Genomic DNA, 18,051 nt, shown 5'->3' with positions numbered 1-18,051 from the left:
GCACCTCATATATTAGTATTATTGTTGTACATTAGTTTCAGTAACCTTATTTTGATGTTTTTGTTGCGGTGTTGATGACGGTAAAGTGATGCCACTCCTGGAACAATGCAGATTTTTATAGAATCCATTTGTGTGAACTATTACACAGAACTCCAAAGTTCTGTTATATCGTTGTTTGTGTTGTCTGGAGAGAATCCAGAATATTTTTTATTATAAATTGTTCATAATGGTTGTAATTAACATGCTTTGTTGGTGTTCTAATGCGAAATACGTGTCCTGTAAATGTTTGTCCAGTGCTTGGTTAGTTGAAGCAGGTTGAATTGATGACCGTGAGATCAGTGTCATATAAGTTTAATATGGCACCATTGGGCAAAACAGATGGAAAAACAGATTCATACTGAGTGTTCTGAAAATATTGAACGAAGAAATGAAAATATGAAAGGTGTTGTGGATTCACACTGCAGAGAGGAGCGTTCTGTGTTGTATTTTTGTGTGTATGTGTGTGTGTGTGTGTGTGTGTGTGTGTGTGTGTGTGTGTGTGTGTGTGTGTGTGTGTGTGTGTGTGTGTGTGTGTGTGTGTGTGTGTGTGTGTCACAAACGGGTATAATCCAGCTTTACTGATGCATGTGCTTTACGCAGGCTTGTATGTCCGTGGAGCCACGGCTTGTCAGTGTTTCCAAGAGAACATTTTCCGTATTCGGCCATTTAAAAGCTCATTTTTAGGTTGAAACACAGCAAATTGATTTGCGTTGTTGTGTTGATGTGATGTTTTGTTTCACTGTTTGCAGCTCAAAATGGTTTAAACACATTTTATTGTGCAGAAAACGCATTAAAGTCACTAATAGAAATAATCTTTTGTTTGTGATAACCTTTATTTTCTCCTGAGGCTTGAATTTCATAAGGAGATGGATTTTTTTTTTTTTTTTTTTTTGCCTGTTAGAAAGCCTCACCCACATAAGTTTGGTCCGATGCAGTAAACAACTTAGTTGATTGGGTTTTCTTTATATACCGTGATTTAATAAGGAAAACACCAACGTAAGCCAATACGAGCGGCGTTGGTGGTACCAGTGCCATGCTTTCCATTGGTTCCTGTTTACATGATGCCCACAGGACACGCGGTGATTGGTGGCGCTTCACACGTGACCAGGCAACTTTGTACATTTGACAGGGAGTAGGAGGGTTTTGTGGAGATCAGAAAAACGACAGCGCGATAAAAATTAGTATTGTTGCACTTCACAAATTAATGACCATGAGTTCCTACTTGATAAACTCCAACTATATCGAGCCTTCCTTTCCTCCATGCGACGAATATCAGCAGAGCGGATACATTTCCAACCCCGGTGATTACTACGAGCGGCAAAAAGATACTGGCTTCCCCCATCACAACGAGCCATCCTACTCGAGGTCAAACTACACAGAATCGGGCTACGATTACGGTAACGTCGCCGCTCCTGGACTCGATGATTACGGCGATGGTCACCACGCGCAACCGCAACCGGTTCCACAGAGCCACGGTCCTCGCGTCGCCGCGGCCCCGGACGGTGGCGCAGGGGCAAATGCCAGCAAAGACTGCAGCCTCGCCAATGAGGTATATCCCGGGGTAGCGAAGGGCAAGGAGCCGGTGGTCTATCCTTGGATGAAAAAGGTCCACGTTAGCAACGGTGAGTTATCGTCACGGTTAAATAGCAGAACACTGAGAAACAACCGCTGGAACACACGGAAGCCCATTGAAGCAGCACTAGTAGCAGCCCTTACAACGGCAATTTACGACTATCGAGCAGCAGGGTCTGTAATTAAGGACCCTCGTAAATTTTATTGCTTCTGTTTTGTCTGTCGGGGCCATGTGCCTTTGTTGCTTTTTAAACCAAAGTACCTCCACCTCATGGAGCCGAGCCAAACTGTAATATCCAGCCCCGCTGTTTTGTTAATCATTTCTAATTTTTTTTTTTTTAATCTCTCCCTGGATGCGAATGTTTGCGCACTCAGCATCTCCAACACTAAGGTCACGTCTATAACGCGACACAGTGATAAAAACAAACAGGGCGCATGTGATTCCCCAACCAAACTCAGAAATGTGTTACAGTTTTCAACCTTGACATTTATCCAAATAGATGGACTAAATGGCTTTGGGATTAAAACGCTACCATCCTGCAGTAACACCTGCTTGCTTGCCTCTGTATGGCTTTTTTCCCCTCCTCATCCAGTCAATCCCGCTTACAATGGAGGAGTGCCAAAGAGGTCCCGCACTGCCTACACCCGCCAGCAGGCTCTGGAGCTGGAGAAGGAGTTTCACTTCAACCGGTACCTGACCCGGCGCAGACGGGTGGAGATTGCGCACACCATGTGTCTGTCTGAGCGCCAGGTCAAGATCTGGTTTCAGAACAGGAGGATGAAATGGAAGAAAGAACACAAGCTTCCCAACACCAAGATCCGCTCTTCCAGCTCGGCCTCATCCTCAGTCTCGGGGGCCCAGCAACAGCAGATAAAAACAGGCCAGCAGCTTGTCCCCACGCCGTGCACCGTGGGTCTATAGTGCTTGAACGACCCCACCCATAAAAAACCTAATCCAGACTGAGATGGCAAATAACACAAGTGGATTCTGATGGACCGATCCTCAGTATTTTCACATAAGGTGTTCTCTCTCTTTTTCCATTGCCTCTGCCATTGGGCCCCTGTCACGTCCTTTGTACCATTTCCCCCCCTCCTCCGTCCTCACCCTCCTCATATAAGCTTGAAATTCACTTTTATTCGCCACGACGGCTACTGAAGTGTTTATATATTCGTTTATTGTCATGAAAGAAGGATAACGCACATTCAGACACAGGACTATAGGATCAAAATCTTTATTATTACAGTTTAAATGGAGTGATGTAAGATTGAGTTTAAAGTAATTTCCTTTATACTCACTTTCATTATTTTTTTTATTTTTTTATTTTTCACGGAAAGTTCTAATATACTTGAAAGATATTTAGCGAGACTCTAGATGCCTGTTAGACGGCTGTTATAGAGGAATGGCGTCAGTCAGAGTAAGAGTGTAGTTCGTGTGTTTGAGTGGGTTGGTTTACTGTTGAATGTAGTCCAGGTGACTTTCACATTTAATGTACATAGGCAAATCATAATGAAGGCACAATAAGCAAAGAATCTCGTCTGGTAGAATTTTGTTTGTAGGTGTTGTAAAGTCTAGTTTTATTTGTGGCAGTCCGTCCCATTCTGTGTTGTGTTATAAACTGTGAATATTGGTATGTGTTGTCTCAGTAATGACTGATGTGATGTAGGCTATAGCATAGGCTCAATCTGTCTTTGTGAAATAAATATGTTCTTCACTTATAAGGCTGACTCGGCTTTTGGATATTTTCTCACCGTAAAGTCGGATTTGATTTGACGCGACATGTCAGGTACAAACGCAAATTACCGCACTAAATGCATCTAGTTGCCTCCTTGTCAATTAACATCCCTAATTTGTGTATCGTGTATTTATTTCGTGATACATTTTTCATTTTAGAATTTGGATTTTATTTTCTTTAATGGCATATTTTAATCATTTGAATATTTAATTTAGTTTCTTTTTCATGCGTGCGTAAAGATGGGCGAACACTTTAAATTCTACTGCATCTCACTATGATTAAAATTTACTGGTATTTTAAACTTTACATGGGTCAAATAAAAATCAATTTGCAAAATGTGATGATATTTTCAAGAGGAGGATACAGTTTCGTTTTGTCAGCGCTCAAATCTTGAGTATTTCCTTCTCCAGTAATGATTTCCAAACACTGAAACAGTTTTTCGGCTGTTTAACATGTGTAATTTATTTAAAACTAAGCTTGCCTTTTATCTCAAACATCACTCAAATCTTGTTCTGATCCCTATGTGTCGTTGAACGCTAAGATGACTGAAATTCTAATCCGTAAAATGCGCATGTCACGGGTATTTTCGTGGATGAAGATGAAATGTGGTGGAAGCAGATATCAGCTGCTTAAGCATTGCGAGCTTTGGCACGGGAATAAAACTAAACCCTAAGTGTTAAATGTATCCGATCACAGATATTGTTCTCTCCCACCATTAGAGGAGTTCAGCCAACCTCAGTGCACAAGAGTGTGAGTGTTGGTCATTACCTGCTACATCCAAACAATAGAGAGTTCAACCAAGGGACACGACCGGTTCTGGCCAATCACTGACTCAGAGCACTTCTTCTGACCCCTGACCTTTCGACACACACAATGTTCAGACCATACATCAGTGTTGAGACCTCCCTGAGCTTTTCTTTTCTTTAAGATTTACTTAGAGACAGCGCAAAAACAACAACGGTGTGAAATTATTCCCAGAGACAGCTCCTCAGTAGTTTATTAATAAAACAACTCAGCTCAAGTCGTTGCGTGTGTAAGTCAATGTGGACTTTATTTTACAGATATATAACCTTATCAATAATTTTTGTACCATTTTCCATGATCATTTGTGCATAGAACAATAATCCTATAACAGGACTGTGCAGCGCTCACTGTGGAAGAAGATGGCGATGAGGATGATTGACACCAATTTTTGCGCAGACTCAAAGACATCCAACCAGTTAAATTATAGATCTCAAGTCATTTAATTTTCGGATAGAGGTCACTTCCAATGTTCTGAAATTTTAATTCGCTCCTTCACGTGACTTACTTAATAATGAATGCCCCGGGGTCAGAAATAGATCTGAAAATCTGCCTTATTTTCATTTGAAGTGATTCTCTGCAGGATACGAGTCAGATCTCTCCTGCCCTGACAAACTCGAACAGACCGTTGTGACCTGTGAGTAGATTTGACTATTTCTTGTGTTCTTTGTTTAGATCTGATACAGCTATGTAGGAAATAGCCCAGAAATGGAATTTGTGTCATTTTATTGTGGAGCAATTTTACTGATCAAGTAGACCTAATGATTGGTTGATTTGTAGCTCTACATTAATGTATAGAATCAAGGATTGCTAATATCTCACATAACATTTTAGTCCACTTAAAATATATTTATTACTTAATAAATAGCAATTTTCTTTTTCAAAATGTGAATAAAATATATTTTAAACGCTAAAAAAGACAATGTGTTAAATTTTTAGGACGGAATTCTACATCCACGTTGTCAATAAACGATTTTTAAGGATAAATATCAGTCAAATGTATTAAAATGCAGTTGGATGCAACAAAAGTAACTTGAGAAGATGTAATAACATGTAAGTAGCTGAGTCTTTTCGGAATGAAGTTATGCAATCACTTTATTGTGAAATTAATTATAAAGACAAACAGTTTATTTATATACAGATAAGGACATTATGTATCACTTTTTAATGCTTTGCTTTGAATTAGATAAAGGTTTTCCTTTATCTAATGCATAGATATTTACAGAAACCTCACAGTGCAAACGAATTATCTGTTGCTTAAAAAGGTTTGAATGACAGTGAACACAATGATCAGTGTATACACAGGTTACACATTAACGAGGTCCTCGGGGTACACGACAATGTTTGGTCTGTTTTTAATTTCATCATTATTATAATTATTATAATTATTATACTTATTATACCTATAATAATAATAATAATAATAATAATAATAATAATAATAATAATAATAATAATAATAATTATTATTATTATTATTATTATTATTATTATTATTATTGGTTGTTGTTGTTGATGTTGATGTTGATGTTGATGTTGATGTTGATGTTGATGTTGATGTTGTTGTTGTTGTTGTTGTTGTTGTTGTTCTCCTTCTTCTTCTTCTTGTTCTTCTCCACCTATTTTTTTAAACTTACCTTCAATATATAACTGACATAAAAGCCTATTACGTAGCAGCATCATAATGAAGAGCCATAATCAAGGTCAATATGTAAATTCAATTAGCTTTATTTCAACCACCTACACACAAATAACGACGTTCTTCCAGTCCGGTTGCTTCTATGAGAAATGGCTTCGAGTCCGTCTGAGCGTTGAATTTCCCATTAGCCTTGATGTTGGACGGTGTAAACCTCAGAAAGAGTTATCTTCGGAAGTGCGCACCGGTAACCCAAGCCTGGCTCTTGAGAACTCCGAGTGTCAACATTGTGGGAAGATATGGACCGCTGTCTGGCCAACATCCAGAGGTCTGCGCCTCTAACTCCTTTTCGCTGACAGTGATAACGATTTGTGTAAATAACTCAGGAACATTTATTATAGGCTACCACTGTTGAGATGTAAAACGTAACCAATCAATTCATGCGTTTGAGCAGAGGGAAAGTGAAAAAGGAAAAATGTATAACAAAAAAAAAAAAAAGTAGGAAAAAAGAAGGGTACGAACTGAGGCCCTTTGGTTTCCAAAATACCTTCCAGATCGACTCTGCGCCACCAGAGTGAGTTCAGGTGAAGATAGGCAAAGAGATTCTTGTGTCATGTTGAGTCTTAAAATCCTGTTGACAGCTCCCAATCTGTTTTTGAAGAAAAACGAAGACAGCATAAAAATAACACTGACTATACACAAACATTCCATTTAACAAAAGAGGAATTGTCGTCTTTTCACACTCATGTGTCTAAAACCTGTGCGTAAAACAATATTTCAACCCAGATCATTAATATTCCTCCTCTCCAGTTTCTCAAGTGTTGAAGGTGAATTAATAAGAGCTGGTCTGCTTCAGTTCCTGTCTTTTAAAGTTTACCGTTCAACTTGTAGTTTAAGAGGACAAAGGCTGGTGTGGGAGTGGGATGCTGTCTATGTCCGCCCCGAATGATTAATAGTTGTGTTGGGATTTTTCCACGCCTGCTGCCTCGGTGTTGACGGAAAACAAGCGCCAAATGGTGCCGAGATGAGCGAATCTCTTCCGGGCGACTATTCGACTAAGATACGTGGAGTAGCAGCTATAGATATCTACCATTTACGCACGTGGTGCACGATTAAGATAGGACAAAATAAATATATATTTTAATATATATATTTTTTTTTAATCAAGAAGCGCTCCCTTTACGCAAACCTACAGCTTTACTCAGCTGGTCAGAGGAAACGCCTGAGCACATGTAGGTCGAATGGGGGTCCATGTAGTGATCAGTGGGGTCGCGCAGCCACTCTTTGGTTACTTCACCTCCACTTACAGCTTACTGACTGACACGCACCTCTCACGACCACCAGGATCCACATTCTCTCTATGTAGGACAGGTAACAGTTACTCTTTTCCCCCCACGATTTGCCCATGAAGCATGCTGGCTTTTGCTGATGGAGAACCAGAAACTGACTAAGTGGTACTACAACCAAACTGTGGGAAGGAGGACGTGGGGGGCGATGTTGAGTAAATTCTTGGCTGTGTTGTAAAGAAAGGGGATAAGTGGTTTGCTAGAGTGATGTGTATTCATTATGCCACCATAAATGGTGTTTTGTATGGAAAGCCATCTCCATCTCACATAGTGCGAATTATCACACTGCAGTGCAAAGCATTCTGGTTTTTAACTTGGCTCAGAGCTGAAGCTGCGACTCAGCATAATACAGCAGGATTAGCTCTTTCAGCCGCTAACAGGCACCAAATATATGGCACTTTAAACCTGACAGAACAGTATTTCCCTCTGAATGGGCGACACGTGGAAAAGCTGCTTCTCTGCGAGAGGCTTGCTCCTCTGCCAGATACATTGCAGTGTCACATAGCCCTCTTTTTTCTCCCTCCAAACCGATCCGTTTCTCCTCAGGGGCAATGACTGCCTCCATTAATGATTCACGGGCTCAAATAAAGGGGATTTAGGTTGACGTTGCGTCACGTGAGCGGGGCGCATAATACTGCGCGATGTTATGGCATGGGGAAGAAAAACCGGAGCCCCGTTCTAGACATATAATGCTGATTATATGTGGGTTACCCCACTTTCCATGAGGGGAGTCCGGGCTTTGTAGTTTTGTTTATCGAAGCAAAGAAAAGAAAGAAGCAGGCTGAAAAGAAAAGGAGGATCCCGAGTTTGTGGATGTATACCATTCTGCTGTCACGGACGGATATGTTTTCCACGCGGACCGAATGACAGCTCTGGAAGGATGGATTTTATTTTGAGGTATTTCCGCCGATTGTTCATTACTGTCGTGAGTTATTGCTGCGCGAGGCAGAGGTCAGTAAAAGGGGTCCAGGGTTTTTTGCAGGGCGAGAAATAGGCAAGTATCAAAAGACCCATATATTCACACGACTGCTTGTCTTAGAATAATCACAGTAAATCAGGAGACACGTTAACATATTAATATAACAGTGGGAGTTATTTATTTAGGCCATTAGAATTCAGGCATAGCTCAATTTTATGCCTCTTAGACTAAACGTTTCATCAAATTTATTTTAAGTTTCAGCCTAAATTTGGGATACAGCCGTTAAGGGTAAATCATTTCTTCAGTTGCGTCAGCACATATTTCGATAAACAGGCCAAGAATAGTTTGTAAATAAAGCAACCATTTAAAATGGGATAATAGACCTCTTTTAAATACCCGGACAGCGCGCGGAGGCTCCGAGGTGCATCCGGTCCTATACAACCAAACATCTCGTATATTTACGTGGCTTTTTTTTGGGTTTTTTTGTGCGTAAATGATACATCAAGACGTGCTCCATAAAAAGCGGGGGAAAGTGGTGGCGTTGGGTCTCTCCGTCGGGGAAACGAGCATATAATGGAAGACGGAGTGCCATGCAGGACCGCTCGGCCGCGCTGAGGTCACGGCGCTCCGGTTTGATTTATGGGCGCGGGGACTTGGGGAAGATGGTGCGCCAGAGCTAATGACTCTTCGATCCGGTTATGGAGGAAAATACAGCAGAGGAAAAAAATGCATATTACTCGATTTTTATGTCATCAAAATATGACAATGATATTCCGCAATATATGAACATAATGTTATATTCTGATATTGGCTGTTTTATTTAGGTGGATTCCTTTACAACCACCGAGGAGTTTAGATTTCGTGAGGATGAACATAATTCTATTTCAATTTTCATGTAAAATCTTCTGTTATAATTATATGAAGCTATGGAGGGATTTCTTCAACATGTCGACTTTCATTCAGCTTTAAACTCTAAATATTCAAGTAATTGTACTGAAAAAAAAATGTGTAATTTTGTCCATATTTCCTTCTTAACGCTTATTTAATGCAGCCTTGAACACATGCATGAATAATCACACATTACAAGCTTATTTCCAACAATAAAATTGCATAACTATACAAGAATCGCCTACTTACAATGAAAGTTATCACTTAAAGATTTAATATACGAAGCGAGACCTTTTCAATTATCCTTTGAGACATTCAAAGTGTTTATTCCTCATTGCAGAAATCCAACCAAGTAAATTCAGGCCATCTCGCGGTCTCCGAGACACCTTGAACTGCCTTCGGTAAGTCCATATATCTTTATTGATTTGTTTTATGAATGCTGGATGATGATATCCTTATTCAATTTCTAATAAGTACCACACACGCCCACCAAAGCACTCGAAGGGATATAGAAGCAGCTAATGGCTTGTACATTTCCTTGTAGCAGCGATACGACCAGCCCGAGAGCAATAATTCCTTCTCTTTCACTTGTCTTTGTGGTGTAATTTGTCACTATAAAAATGACGAGGGGAATCGCAGCTCTTGGAGCGGTGCCTCGCTGCTTTCAAAAACTACTTTCTGTTAAAAAAAAATAAAAAAAAATCTGCTTGTCGCTACGAAATTTAACTGCAGCGATGTTTAAAAATAGATTTTACAAAATTTTCTGCCGTCTAATTTTAAATATTTTTTTGCTCTCTTCCTATTGTTCATGACACTATGATGCACCGCCAACCTCTCTGACATTTAACCCTTTCCTCAGCGTCAATTTAAAGAGATAGACGAATCAGCATTTCAGGCGAACACAAAGAAGTAAATAATTATACAAAGTGAATTCTCTGGTTTGAGGGGAAAAAAAAAAATCCCCCTGAGTTGGCTAAAAAAAAAAATCCTCACGCCTGAATTTTTGTCCCACTCTTCCTCCCACGCTGTCCTCTAATCTTTTATGAATTTTGCCCCCGCCTGAAACTCACAATAGGACTCTAAAACGGTAAGACGGAGGGAGCACACATTTTTATGATTATTTATTGTTTATTCTTCCTTATGTCCGCAAAAGCCAACGTTACCATGCGGAGGGATTCCCCATGTCGCCGGGTCTCATCTGCCCTGCTCCTCGCTTGTCCTCCGCTTTGCCTTGAGTATAGAAAACTTCCAATTTTCCCCACATTCTTCTCCTGGTGAGGTTTTCCCATTTTAATGCATCGAAGAACTGGTTTTTGCTCCGAGCTTGTTGTGCTTCCTGATCTGTGGGTGAAATATTCTGCTGTGTTCCTCATGCTGACGGTGGAATACCTGTCGTTCGTGTGAAAACGATTGAGAATCATATGTGGGGGGAAAAAAAAAAGTGCGGGTTAATGATTAAACCGATAGATAAAAGCCCTTTTATGTTCCGTGGAAATGAAAATGCAGCGTGCTGATAGTCCTTTTGTATTACCCACTCACTCCACGTCTAATCAGGGCCCATGAGTCCTGTGCAGGACAAGTGCGGTAAATAACAACAAAAACATTTTAAAAACTCTTGAAGGATGGACTTACTATATGGAACGATGCATTTTTTTAATAGACACGCTACCTCATTTGGTTGGGGGAGGAGGAGAGGCAGCCACTTGATCTGAACTGGCTTTCCAAAGGCGCTACTTATTTGCATAATTTTTTGTCTATGGTGACGCTCTGGTTCGGGGCAGTTCACTGGTGTCTACATGGTACTGGTGAAGGATCACATAGTCCAGCATTGCCTTGGCTGACTTTAATATTGCTATGGAGCCTTAGGTTTTGCTTTACAGCTTGACGATACATTCAATCTTAAGGCCAGATAAGTCTTATCTCTCTGACCCGACTGCTCACGTCTGCTTTCGTAATCTCGGTTTACCCATCCACGTCGAGTTAAGAAAAAAGAAAAAGGAAGAAAGGAAAGAGGTTGCTCTCGACTCTTCCCTGTTTTGTTGTGGCTGCTAACGCCTGGTGTATGGCAGGGCGCAGTCTGCTGCTGCTTTTCTCCTCCCAGCCCTGCCTTTAAACTTTTTTTCCTCTGGATTACTGCCTTGATCGATTTCGTCGCTGAATGAGAAGATATCACTCGGTGCTCTGCATTCAGAGGATAAGGTAAGCAGGGCCAGAAATAGGCTCTCTCAATTGTAAATGGCTGAGTTTGTGTGTCGTGCGGTGATTTATCACCGTTCGACTTAGATCTCGGTTCAGGAAGAGTTCACACACAGTCAGACAGCCAGATTTCTCTAACGCGGAGCAGGCTGTACGGCGTTAGAAAAGCTCAAGTCTGTCATTTGTCTCCCTTTTTCTACTGTTTATGACGAGCGCGTTGGCTCGCATGGAGATACGCACAGCTTTCTGATATCTCTTCCAGGTCGTCGTGAGTGCAGATATAGCGAAGACACCTTCTATCATTCTGCGGTTTAGCTGCATTGAGAGCTCATTTATACTGATTTGATCCCTGTTATGCACAGCTGAGTAAACCCAGAGGTTGTTTTTTTTCTTTCCTGCATATTGTTTCATATTGTGCTTCATCTAGTAAAAAAAAAAAGTATTGCGCTTACGCCTTTACTCTTCTCTACTACAACAATATAGCAGATTTTTGCAACAGTAATATAATCGTTACTGCCGGGATCTCGTTTTACTTTTACGCACATGGCATCGCAGTTCGCTTCCACAGTTACGATTTTGGAAATTCGGACCCCTTATTTTTATTTTATTTTGTCTTGGAATCTACCTCCTTTACTGTGTTGATTGCGAATGTTGGGGAAAAACGAATGATTTCAGTATCGAATGGTGAATGCATGAGGAAATGAAGGCGCCCTCACATTTAACGATAATACTTATTCTCTGCGTCTTCTTTATCTGAATACTTATTTTTATTACTGATATTTTCTAATTACATTTTTCTATTTGCCAATAACAGTGGTTAAACCCCCCCCCCCTTCAATACATTCAAAATAACGTATTTCCATATATTTCAGTATTCATTTCAAGATTCCACAAAAAGACCCGTGGATGTGTCGCTCTCATGGTATAACTTAAAGGCTCTCAGGGGCCGATCCCCTCGGTTACTTGCATGAGTTATGGGACTATAGGAGCACGTTCAAGCTGTGCTATCCTACGTTTCTGTCCGCCTGACTACCGAGCTTGCTCATTCCGAGAAGGCCGTCCCGGCCCACTGACCCCCATACATCACAGGGACGGGCTGCCGCGCAGACAGCATGGACAGCAGTCATTATTACGGGCCTGCAAGGAAAAGTTCACACTGTGGTCATAGCACGGATTCTCGCCCGGTTTTTCAGGTTTTCCTCGTGGCCCTCCCATTCATCTCGCAGCAAGAACAGAAAAGAATATGAACAGAATGCGGTTGTTAATGCTTTGCTCCAGGTGGCCGGGAAAGCAGAGCGCGTTGAGATCTATCCTGTTACTGAAGGAAGACGCTATTTCTGTTTGCTTTTACAAACAGCGATAGACGAAATGGTTTTAAAAAATATGTGTGACACGCTGAACATTTCCAGCTAGGACATTTGGCGATGACAGCTCCTTCTAGTAGAAAAACAATAAAACACAAAAATATTTTCCTGTATGGTAGGTAACATGGTATAATAAGCATTTCAAACAGGACCCATTCACAGCTATGATTTTACGCGAACTGTAATCCTACATACAGCTTCACGGTTAAAGAGCTCATAGTTTAAGAATGTTGCGCAGCTTCTTGTTAGGACCTGAAACTGATTTGGCAATCCGAAATGCATTTGAAAACGTTTTTGTTTTGACGTGGTTTGGCACAGATGGTAATACAAGGTTAGTGTGCGCCTCTGTGCCCTGTGTAAGCCATAAGGTAAACGGTAATAGTCTACAGAACTGTTGGCCCTATCTTGCTTCCATAGTCTCCAGTGTCAAGTCTGTATTGAAAAGTAAGATGGATCGCCACCATTTCTTCTCCTCACAGTGCTTCTTGTAACCCTAGGTTCACCCGAGGAGGCCATTGGCGGAGAGGCGTCACGTGACCACGGGGTGCCAATGTTATTCTACAAGGGTGTCAAGACCCTGTCAGTTTCTGAAATAAATATTGGGAAACGGCGAGATGCAAAAGGCAACCTACTACGACAGCTCCGCAATTTACAGTGGCTACCCATATCAAAGCGCAAATGGCTTCAGTTATGATGCCAATCAGGTCCAATATCCCCGGGCCTCTCATGTGGAAAGTGAGTACCATCGACCTGCCTGCTCCCTGCAGTCTCCTGACGGCTCCGTGGCTCTGCAGAAGCCCGGGGAGATGGAGGAGAGCTGTGACAGGACCACAGCCATTCAGGCGGCACAGTCGAAGGTTCATCCCGAAAGCAATCAACCGCAGGTGCCGGTGTCAGCCCCACCCCCCTCCTCCCAATCCCCCGGTGCTATCAGCCAAAACGCGAGCAACGGGTCCAACCAGCCCAGTGCCAAGAACGGCTCCCCGACCTCCTCTGCCCGCGGCAAACAGATCTTCCCCTGGATGAAGGAATCCCGACAGAACACCAAGCAGAAACCCTGTAGTAGCTCCAGCTCAGGTACCAAAACACCATTAATGTTGAGACACACACACACACACACACACACACACACACACACACACACACACACACACACACACACACACACACACACACACACACACACACACACACACACACACACACACACACACACACACACACACACACACACACACACACAATATGTGTAGCTTGGTATAACGTAAGAGTTGAGATGTAGGTGAATATTACTTCATTCCCTGAAGGGTAAGAAGTTCAAATAAAAAAAACCTTTCTAATAATTACAGCTTTTAGAGTCATGCTGCTTTATCTGTATAGTGTTCATTCAGCCAATCAGTGCTCAATCATGATTTAGTCACATTTCGTTGAGAATTGTCAAAACTGATGAGAAGTGATGATTGAGAACAAATCAGAAGCGACTATAAACTTCGAGGCTCTCTGGGTAGAGGAGCATGTGTCTCAGCAGTGGGAGTGGATCCCATGTGTTGCCTCTGTGCCCCACAGCTGACCTGTCCTTACTGTAAACACGCATCTCCTCTGATCACACAATGTTCCCGCAGAGACAACAAACAAACACGCACAACAGTGTTTTGGTTTGCTCTGTTTTGATTAGAGGGAAATGTGTGTGCGTGGGGGAGAGTGTGTGTATAAGTATCCAGCACTAAGAAATGAAGATTCAAACTTTCTGTCTTCATTTGGATTACAATTCAAGAAGCGCTTTATGCTCCAACAAGCGACAAAATGCATTTTACCTGTGCGTAAAATGCATCTTGCAAGGCGCATTTTACGCACAGGTTCGGTTCTTTTAACGCGTCTAAAAACCTTGCGGTACGCGATTTTAGGACTCTTTATTGTTTAAAGACACACCACAAAAAATTAAAAGACATGCCCATCTTCAAATTACGTAGCTTTTTGTTATTAAAGTGATTCGTGGGTAAGAAGGAGTGTAATTTCATGCTGGAGTGAAAAAACTGAAAATGTAAAGAATGGATGCCTGTTTCATTCAATATAGTCATGATGCCGTGATAATAAGCATTCAAGGATTTATCGGGTTTCAGTCGCGGGTGCCACATTGTCGAATCCCTTCTTTTTATTGTGGCGAGAAAATGTATTATGTCAGGGAGGGGGTGTGAGGATTGCATCACGCTATCCTAAAAATATACACTGCCTTATTTAAATTCAAAACAGGTTCATGTTTTTGGGGCCAGATCAAAAGTATTTTGTTTGGCAATGCTAAAAAATCATTAAGGGTCACATCGCATTGTACAATCTACTGGCAACGTTTTAACATTTTAAACTTGGGATGGGTCCAAAATGTCTAGTTTATCTCCTTCTTTGCGATCCACGTATTAAAAATCCTTTGGTTTTACGCATTTGAGTGTGTAGCCCAATATCGATTTCCCTAGAGAATTAGACTCGTCTCTTAAAATTAACGCATTAATAATAATAATCCAAAACAAAATTCTAAAAATTATTACCTTCGTTGAACGTGAACCCCCGTTCACACCTCCTGTTAAATTCTCTTTCATAACTCTTTTGCAATAGCGGACGGATCATGTTACGTCATGCTACATTCCATTTACTGTAGATTTGGGCGACAGGTAAGGAAATTTACTTAGTGTTGGCAGACTGCCAGAGCGGTAAGTAGACCAACACCTTGGAACTCTGCAGCCAAGCTTCATCCCTTTAAAAGGGGGAGGCTTATCTATGAGGGCAAGGCGAGCTGCTCTTGCACCCCAAAGGAATACATAATGCTTGTCTTTGCATTGCGCGTGTGTATTATTTGTCTACGGGGGGAGATGAGGGTCAAAATGTATTAGTAGAAAACCGTGTTTCCTGGTCCCATATCAGATATTGACCCTTCTATTCTCCTATTACATTATTTCTTTTGCAGTTAGAGTAGCGCGCACACGGACGCGTGGGTGCGCATTGATTGTTAATTGTCCTTTGGAACCTTTATGATAACCGTTTGCTTTGCAGTTCCAAGAGGATTTATCAAAAATGTTGTGATATTTGCAACACATACATAAAAACGGAGGCGGGCAGAGAGGGAAAGGGTCGATGACAAAATGACTGTTTAAGTGAAGCAGGGCATATTTATCTAGTGGTGTTTGCGCTCAAACCCCGCCCGCTCTGATGGTTTGAAAGTTATCAACAGCGTGTATGTTGTCACTGGGTTTTGCTTTCACTCTCACTCTCCTGTCTCTGCTCCTGTACCCCCCCCCCTCCCCCCTCCCTCTCTGTAATGGATTAGTGATTGACACTATGCTCTCCTTCTCCCTGACAGTGGAGAGTTGCCCCGGAGATAAAAGTCCTCCGGGGTCAGCAGCATCGAAGAGAGCCAGGACAGCTTACACCAGCGCGCAGCTGGTGGAACTGGAGAAGGAGTTCCACTTTAACCGGTACCTCTGCAGACCCCGGAGAGTGGAGATGGCCAACCTGCTCAACCTCACAGAGAGACAGATCAAAATCTGGTTCCAGAACCGCAGGATGAAATACAAAAAGGATCAGAAAGGTGTCGGGATGATGCCTTCCCCTGGCGGCCAGTCCCCACGGAGCCCCGTGGGCCCGTCCTCCGGTGGTGGAGGAGGCGGATACCTCAACTCTATGCATTCTCTTGTAAACAGTGTACCTTATGAGTCCCAGTCACCGACGTCTTACAATAAGCCACATCAAAATGCATACGGTATGGCCACGCCATATCCACCGCCTTTAAACAGCTCCCTGAACAACTGCCCGCCCTCCCAGAAGAGGTACCCCGGGACCGACTCGGCCACGCCCGAGTATGACGCGCATCCCCTCCAAGGCAATGGCAACTACGGGACTCACATTCAGGGCAGCCCTGTTTATGTCGGCGGAGGTTACATCGATTCAATGCCCAATTCTGGGAGCTCCGTTTTCGGGCTGACCCACATCCCTCACCCACCGTCGAACATGGACTACAATGGAGCAATCACAATGGGAAACAGTCAGCATCACGGAGTGTGTGATCCTACACCGACGTACACGGACCTAACGCCGCACTACTCTCAGGGAAGAATTCAGGAAGCGCCCAAACTGACGCATCTGTAGCGGTGGCGCGTCCTGTTCCACTCCGCCCATTGTCTTACGCACCTCCAGACACATGACCGCTTTGTTTCTGCGCCTCCTCACAGCCTCCATCTTCTGTCTGCCTCTTCATGTTTTCTGTAGTTAAGTCGTAGGATAAATAATTGCGACTTTCTTGAATTGAATTTCGTGTCATTGTCTCACAAAGACCTTTAATCTAGGCTGTAGAATGGGAGGGAGGGAGGGGACGGGGGGGGGGGCACAGTATAAGCATAGGCCTATTTAATCTTTTTTTTTTTTTTAAGTCTTGTTTTCAATTTTGAATCGCAAACAGGGTATTATGAAATTACGTTATTACAGTTTAATGTGAATTTCTCCATCTTTTATTTATCCGCAGTTGAAGAATTATTTTTTTATTGCATTTTGTTGCACTTGTGAAAGGATCCTTCAAGAGTCACGTGTTGGGATTTATGAGGGGAAATACATTTTCAAAAAACAAGGGGTCATGATCTTACACGCAACCTCTCTTGCTTGTATTGTTCTATTGGACTTTGTAATGTTATTTATTTTTGTTCGGTGTAAAGATAAAAGGGTCCTTTAGTATTATTTGACATCTCTGCGATCTTTGTGTGGGGAGAAGGTTGATGGAATATTAACGTCTCAGCCCTTATCCAGCAAATACAGGTAGTCTGCAGAAGCCCCTCAGCAGCAGTACATCATGATGCCATTACAGGCTATGTTTCTTTTTTTTTTCTCCTTCTCCGAGGAAGTGTTTTCTTTTCTCACCGAATGTAAAATCAATCAGTCATGCAATAAGGGTGCAAAGAAGGACACACGTTAGCAGTTTCTTTATTGAAGAAAACAGAAACAGCCATAATTTTTTTTTGATGTCACACATTCCATGCTGCTCCAGTTCTAAGACATAAATAAAGGATTTGAAATATAATTACAAAAAACCCCCCCCGCAGTTTTACTTTGGAAGACATTATCGTTTCATGAAATCAAATACAAGACAGTTTCTAGATTTTATTTTCAGTTGCAGTTTTGTATATTACATGATTTCAAAATTATAAAGGTGACAAAAGAAAAATGGAAATATAATACTATTCCGACAAAATGTAAAAGAAAGAAAAAAGAAAGGAAGAAAGAAAGAAATAGAGGCTACACAAATAACGTGAAATCAATGATTATATTTCATATTCATTTGTAGACTAAATTACTTTAGATCAACACTGAATTAAACTTGATTTTTACTGCCTTTCTCTTGAGTCGGAGTAAAGCGTGGCCTTTCCCACTTCCCTCATTTGCGTGGGCACATCCATAATAATAAAAATGTCAGCCTGTCCCCTTGAAGATTCTGTAAGAAGACAAAAAACACAATTAGAAATCGTTGAGAAAATATTTCCCCGATATTTGAATCTGAAAGCAAAGGAGCTCATTTGTCTTA

The 18,051-nt window shown here is 41.8% G+C and overlaps 2 protein-coding genes and 1 long non-coding RNA gene across 7 annotated transcripts in view; 2 read left to right on the top strand and 1 right to left on the bottom strand.

Annotated features, from left to right (window-relative positions):
• hoxa3a (homeobox A3a) overlaps nt 1-16,833 on the top strand; it is a 39,211-nt gene extending 22,378 nt beyond the window's left edge. Inside the window, exons 1-4 of one of the 5 annotated variants that reach the window (XM_068333085.1) lie at nt 6,424-8,024; nt 9,275-9,335; nt 12,992-13,571; nt 15,844-16,833. In XM_068333085.1, coding sequence (XP_068189186.1) covers nt 13,109-13,571; nt 15,844-16,628 — 1,248 coding nt within the window. In that variant the 5' untranslated portion in view covers nt 6,424-8,024; nt 9,275-9,335; nt 12,992-13,108 and the 3' untranslated portion in view covers nt 16,629-16,833. Of the gene's footprint in view, nt 1-6,423; nt 8,025-8,591; nt 9,336-10,763; nt 11,134-12,991; nt 13,572-15,843 lie in introns of those variants that run through there. The other 4 variants (XM_068333087.1, XM_068333086.1, XM_068333084.1 and 1 more) reach the window with 4 other exon arrangements.
• Nucleotides 706-3,330, top strand: hoxa4a (homeobox A4a). Its single transcript, XM_068333082.1, has 2 exons — nt 706-1,661; nt 2,205-3,330. The coding sequence occupies exons 1-2, from the start codon at nt 1,244-1,246 to the stop codon at nt 2,531-2,533; spliced, it is 747 nt and encodes a 248-aa protein (XP_068189183.1). The 5' UTR covers nt 706-1,243; the 3' UTR covers nt 2,534-3,330.
• Nucleotides 6,294-10,688, bottom strand: LOC137607379 (uncharacterized). Its single transcript, XR_011037973.1, has 3 exons — nt 10,567-10,688; nt 10,098-10,323; nt 6,294-6,430 (listed from the first exon to the last, which is right to left on the bottom strand). It is a non-coding gene; the product is annotated as an uncharacterized lncRNA (long non-coding RNA).
• Nucleotides 16,834-18,051: the final 1,218 nt, after the last annotated feature.

Source organism: Antennarius striatus, chromosome 14 (assembly GCF_040054535.1).
Source record: "Antennarius striatus isolate MH-2024 chromosome 14, ASM4005453v1, whole genome shotgun sequence".
Lineage (NCBI taxonomy): Eukaryota > Metazoa > Chordata > Actinopteri > Lophiiformes > Antennariidae > Antennarius > Antennarius striatus.
The sequence above is the reverse complement of the archived record's forward strand: the minus strand, read 5'-3'. Positions and strand labels throughout refer to the sequence as shown.

Bases quoted from the DNA above. Each gene is read 5' to 3' on its own strand.
- hoxa4a (XM_068333082.1), top strand. From the start codon at position 1,244: ATGACCATGAGTTCCTACTTGATAAACTCCAACTATATCGAGCCTTCC. The intron at 1,662-2,204 runs GTGAGTTATCGT...CTCCTCATCCAG, and splicing joins AAAGGTCCACGTTAGCAACG to TCAATCCCGCTTACAATGGA.